Source organism: Nicotiana tabacum, chromosome 21, assembly GCF_000715075.1.
Source record: "Nicotiana tabacum cultivar K326 chromosome 21, ASM71507v2, whole genome shotgun sequence".
NCBI lineage: Eukaryota > Viridiplantae > Streptophyta > Magnoliopsida > Solanales > Solanaceae > Nicotiana > Nicotiana tabacum.
The window spans coordinates 32,838,291-32,844,156 of record NC_134100.1 but is presented as its reverse complement, the minus strand read 5'-3'; the positions used below and the strand labels follow the sequence as shown (position 1 = coordinate 32,844,156).

The following is a 5,866-nucleotide window of genomic DNA, read 5'->3' as shown; positions in this document are numbered from 1 at the left end:
AAATAAAACGAGATCACATTTTAATGTAACTAATTAACAATATTGTTTTTTTTTTTTTTGTTCATATGCTATAATCTTGAAACATAAGTAAATTCATCGAGAATATATACGTGCAGAAGAAAGTCTTAAACTTTACCTCCTCTATTAAAAATTTTACGTTGAGAGTAGATTTCTACTTGTTATAATTCGTTGGGAGTTCGAACTTACGACAGGGATAAGGCTGTACGTTCTGTCAATTCATCAACCTATAACACGAGTTATAAAATTTAGCAAAATCAAAATTTCGGAGGCAAGGCTGCGCAGAGAAAGAAGGTGGCATGGCAGTGTGAGCCAAAAAAAAGACAGCTCAGTGCATAAAGTATCCCGCATTCACGCAGGGTCTGGGAAAGGGCCGCACCCCAAGCAGTGTAATGTAGACAACTTACTCTAATGCAAGTATTAGTGGATGTTTCCACAGTTCAAACCCGTGACCTATAAGTCATACAGAAATAAATTTACTGTTGCTCTAAGGCTCCCCTCCTCGAGAGCCAAATGTTCCTCTCAATTTAAAGTAACCTATAAATTAAGCAAATTGATATGACATGTGAATGCATTATTTCAAATTTGTTATAAATATATTATATCATGGATGTTCATTTAGTAATTCGTTGTAAATAAGCTTCCTGAAGAAGCTTATCCATATGGGACTCCGCCGTAAATATGTTTATCTATTTAGTACTTTATTGGAAATAAGCCTCCTGAAGAAGCTTATCCTTTCGGTATTCCGTTATGGATAAATATTACCCCCAGTAGAAGATAATCTATATCTGGTACAATAGCAGCTTACACGCAGCTTACACAACAGTTTTCTTTCTTCTATAAATAGAGGAGATTTCAGTTCATTATGTACATCAGTTTGAAACTGAATAATATATCAGTTTCTCTCTATATTTGTCTTTACTTTACAGTCTTTATTTTATAACAAAATTGTATTAAAAGTTAAATATCATCCAGACTTTTACTTTTGTTAGCACTTACTATCAAACAGGGGTGGAGTTGTCCGGAATAAAGGGGTTCAATTGAATCTCATTCGTCAAACAGTTATACAGATAATAGTGTAAAATCAAAGAAAAAAAAAGGTTATATCGATTTTTTTTTTGTGTATATATAATTTATTGAATTCCCTTGCATAAGGGAATTACTAAAGTAGCAGGGAAGATAGCTCAAAAATTTGCTCTAGATTGAAGGTTTGAATCCCTCCTCTAGTATTCTTGCATTGTTTAAAATTATCTTGTTAAAATTCTTGGTTTCGCCAACAAAAGATCTCAAGTAAATAGGTTCAATGATGTATGGCCTTTAAAAGGTTTCCCTACTTTTGTCTTCAATAACATTACTAAATTTGTCCATCACAAATCTCATATGAAGACTTGGGTCTGAATAAGCTCCCAGTCCAACAGTAAAATGTAATCCAAGGCCCAAAATAATACTACATGAGATGTTTCCTGCAGTCTTTTTGCAATAATTGTTTTGGATGGATTTTTCTAACTATTTCCCCAATTATCAATATTGATTTCCTTGTGTTAGAAATTACCATACCATCAGTAGAAACTCAAGAACCTCAAATAAATTAACAACAGAAGCAAAAACCATTATATATATATAATTGTAATGACAGACAGTAGTAGATCTCCACATATCTTTTGATATTTATTGAGACAAGCACATAAGCATTTAAAAATCAACACATTACAAAAAAAAAAAAAAAATTATTAAACATCATCACACGAATTAACCAACAGGGCCTCGAGGTTCATTTATTAAATTGTTGACCCAAAAGTTTCTTCATTTGCGGTGGAAGGAAGTAATAATGGTGAGAACAGCCATGGTTGTAAATCCTGCCAAAAGGGGAGTTGTTGCTAAAGTACCCCTGTCAAAGAATTTTTTGCTCTCGGTCCTTAACTCTTCGAATGTATCAATCCCTGATGTTTCAATAGTATCCACAAATCCATTTATGAAACGTTTGAGTTCAGAACTGACACCAAATCCCACACCAAGTCCACTTGCCAAGTAGAATGTTATCATCTGCAGCCAATTTCATTCAAAACTTTAATTAGTCGCTATTAATTAAGAACGACGCGCCCAACATGATGTGTAACAGCTCATTTTCTCCACCAATGTGGGACGTAAAATGAGTAAGACAGTGAATTATCAAATTTTTTAATTTGCCTACTTAATTTGCAGCGAGTTACTTAATTGTGTAATGAATTAAAATAGAGTTAGAAGAGGTTATAAAAGCAGACCTTATCTGCGTAGAAATCCAACATGCCCAGGAACCTTCCCTTAATAACCTTTTTTCCTGTGAAGGCATAATACATTGCGAAGGGCAGCTGAATCAATGAGTACAAAAATCCACCCATAGCGGCTGATACGACATACCTGTAATAGTAGAGAATGATTAACATGTTACTTCTTTTAAGTACAGCGACAACAGAGAGGGAGCTTAGTTTTCTCGATTTCATTCTCATAACTAGAATTCAAAATCTCTAACTCTTATAATCACACAACATCGATCCTTGGATGACAAAAAATATACTATTATCCAATTACAAAGAGCTAGTTTAATGTTTTAACACAGCGAAGTAAAATAAGTCTCACACTAGCTAGTATCAAATCACCTAAAAGATTACTACAAGTTATATCGTGCATAAAAGTGGAATTAATTGTATGATCTAAATATATATAAGATTGTTGGCCTGCTACAATAGATCAAAATATACTTAAGCAAACAAAACTTATACACTCTTAGTATATATAAGTTAACTCCCGACAAGAATCATACTACTCAAGAATATGTTTGTTACCCTACTCATGATTAATTGTGGTTAGAGCAAAAAGTAGAGACAAATGATGGGAGCAGAAGTTCACCTATAACCCCTAATGTCACTGTATTTTGTTTTTTCGCCACCACTAAGCGTGAAACTGTTGGTAATCATGAGCGGCACGGAAGCTGCGCACAACAACATTGAAAAGATTCTGAGAACAAGGATTGCTATTGCCCGTGGTGTTGTCATTCTTTTTTTCTTAATCTTTGAACAATTCTAAGATCTATAGCGATATGCACATTTGGAGTGGTTGTGAGAGCAGCCTTTTATACCGTTGGACTACAACTATACAAACATTAATCACTAGTATGTCTTTTTGTCTGAATTCGTGTTTTGTACGTGCTACCTACTGTCACTCTAGATGAAATTTCCTGATAGCTTAGATGCCAATTAGTTTCCCATAGCACAGAAAAGGGCGTGACGTCTTTATCCATTCCAATGAATATTAGAATATTTTGTTATGTTGAAGTACTCTATCTGATAATTAGTGAATAATGTGTGTATTTGATTCAAGTTAAAGCTTTAAGGAGATACTCCTATGCCTATTTAAGGAGATAAATGGCTTTAGTCCCCTCTTTCACTTGAATTAATAGTTTTTTTTTTAATTGCATATATAATTCTTCTATAATACAATTTCATTTCAACTATTTTACTCTAATCTATATGCTCCATTTTCATGTATTATAACATTTTTCTACTGCAGCATTAAAGCCAAGATAATTAGCTAGGGTAAACGAATATACGATTTATCGTGCAGATCCCTGTGTAAAAACCCACAAGTATTTGAGAAACTCTTTTATATCTTCTATTTTTCTGTTTTTACACTTGAGACAGCCTAGTTGTTTAATAAATATATCTTTATTCTTTAACACCTATCAAATGACTTTTCGTGGTACTCTGCCTACGCTTTTATAGTCAATGTATACAACCTTATGAAATTAAACATACTTAAGACCAAAAAGAAAAATGGAAAAGCATCCCTTTGCCTCATTCCTCATCATCCTTTAGATCCTTACTCGAAGCATATGTCAATGCAATAAAACGAAGCTGCCTGCTTTAGTGGTGGATCATATTAGAACAAACAAATTCTTTTCTGGTGTGTGACTTATGAATCCTTCTTTAGCGTCACTTTCTGTTGGTTGTTTGTTTCCTTCTAGAAACGCATCATCACCAGTGAAATCACGAAATTTCGATGCGGTATGCTAAAAAATGCTGTCAAATCCGACTAGATATTATCAAGAAATTAAACAACATAAAAGTCCGAAACTTGTCAAGCAATTTAACATAAAATCACGAATGGATGAATGATAACATCTCCATTCTATACTTGCTGGTGAAATTTCGTTTCCTTTTCGGTATTTGTCTTTCTTAAGAAATGGTCACTATCATGCTTGAGGGTTGATGGAGGCACGTGGAAACAAAGAAGGTCCCTATACAACTTTAATGAGGAGAGAACTAGTGTATCTTCATTAACATGAAAGCGTATGGCCGAAAATCATTTTGATTCTCCAACTTTGCCTTCGGGGCGGCCCGACGAATTTTGTGGCCTAAAACTAAACTTTATGGAGAGATTGACAAAGTTAGCCGCTCGACAAAAACTACAAACAATCACTAGCCCACAGTTGCACATTACAACTTGTAGCCAAAAACAAATAAATTATGTTGACCAGCATTCCTTTTTCCCGTTTTTACTATTTACAAGAGGTTAAATTCTCATAATACTTTTTTTTTTGTCTATAAATCCTCATAATACTCGGTTATGTTTCCAAAAAGGTAACTACTAACTATGTCTCAGTAAAAATGGAGATACGATAAATTTAACTACTTCAAATTAAATTTATTAAGTCAATTATCATAGAAACAATCTTACCATTTTTTCTCTTCTTTTTTTCCTTTTGAAAAGGATTCTGATCCAGAATCTATTCTAGTATTTATTAATCTATTATATTATGTCAATCTTGTCTTGTTGAAAATGGTTAATAAACAATGACATCTATTATATTGTAACGATCTGGCCGATCGTTTTGAGAATTTAAGTCATGTTCGGTGGCATAAGGTCTTGAGAAATTTTGTATTATGTGTATTGACTTGCGTGCGTGGTCGAGTTCAGTTATCGGATGATTCAGAGTCAAATCGGAAGAAGGATTCTAGTTTTGGAAGCTTAAGCGGTAAGAGTTGACCGAAATTTGACTTTTATATAAATGACTCCGGAATGGGTTTTGAATAATTTCAACAGTTTCGTATGGTGATTTGGGACTTAGGTGTGCATTCGGATTTGGATTTGGAGGTCCGTAGGGTGATTTGAAGCATTTCGGCGAAAATTGGAAAGAGTTGAAGTTGGAAAGTGGAGTGGTTTGACCAATAGTTGACTTTAACGATATCGGGGTCGGAATGCAATTCCGAGAGTGGGAACAACTATGTTATGTCATTTGGGACTTGCCTGCAAAATTTGACGTCATTCTCGGTTGATTTAATAGGTTTCGGCACGTGTTTTAGAAGTTGGAAGATTTGAAAGTTTATAAGTTTGATTCATGGTGCGATTCATAGTTTCGACGTTGTTTGATATAATTTGAGACATCAAGTGAGTCTGTGTTAGGTTATGGAACTTGTTTGTGTGTTTAGACGGGGTCCCGGGGGACTCGCGTGTGTTTTGGATGGGCCACAAGTCATTTCTTCCTATTTGAACTGTTGTTTTCTGTCATCTGATGTTCTTCTTCGCGATCGCGAAGTGCCTTTCACGTTCGCATAGTGTTCTGCTGTCCCGCCTAATATTTCCACTTTGTGTTTGCGAAAGTCTGCCTTTTTCCTTCTTCGTGTTTGCATCCTTCCTTCCGCGTTCGCGTAGTAGAAACAAGGCCCTGAGCGCTGGTGATCATTTACCCTTCGCGTTCGCGTGTCCTCTTCGCGTTCGCGTAGGTTCCTATCCTTTGTGTTGTGCGTTCGCATCCCTTCGTGAACACTGGCAGCCTTCATTTTTTTTCTTCGCAAACGTGAGCCTTTCTCCG

The 5,866-nt window shown here is 35.1% G+C and overlaps 1 protein-coding gene across 1 annotated transcript; it reads right to left on the bottom strand.

The window, feature by feature from the left end:
* Nucleotides 1-1,606: 1,606 nt before the first annotated feature.
* Nucleotides 1,607-3,109, bottom strand: LOC107798057 (CASP-like protein 4D2). The gene is made up of 3 exons (XM_016620997.2): nt 2,905-3,109; nt 2,280-2,415; nt 1,607-2,061 (listed from the first exon to the last, which is right to left on the bottom strand). The coding sequence occupies exons 1-3, from the start codon at nt 3,048-3,050 to the stop codon at nt 1,822-1,824; spliced, it is 522 nt and encodes a 173-aa protein (XP_016476483.1). The 5' UTR covers nt 3,051-3,109; the 3' UTR covers nt 1,607-1,821.
* Between the last annotated feature and the right edge of the window lie 2,757 nt (nt 3,110-5,866).

Coding starts and splice junctions, on each gene's coding strand:
- LOC107798057 (XM_016620997.2), bottom strand. CDS start 3,050: ATGACAACACCACGGGCAATAGCAATCCTTGTTCTCAGAATCTTTTCA. Junction 2,416..2,904: donor AGTGACATTAGGGGTTATAG/GTGAACTTCTGC, acceptor CTACTATTACAG/GTATGTCGTATCAGCCGCTA. Junction 2,062..2,279: donor TGGATTTCTACGCAGATAAG/GTCTGCTTTTAT, acceptor AATTGGCTGCAG/ATGATAACATTCTACTTGGC.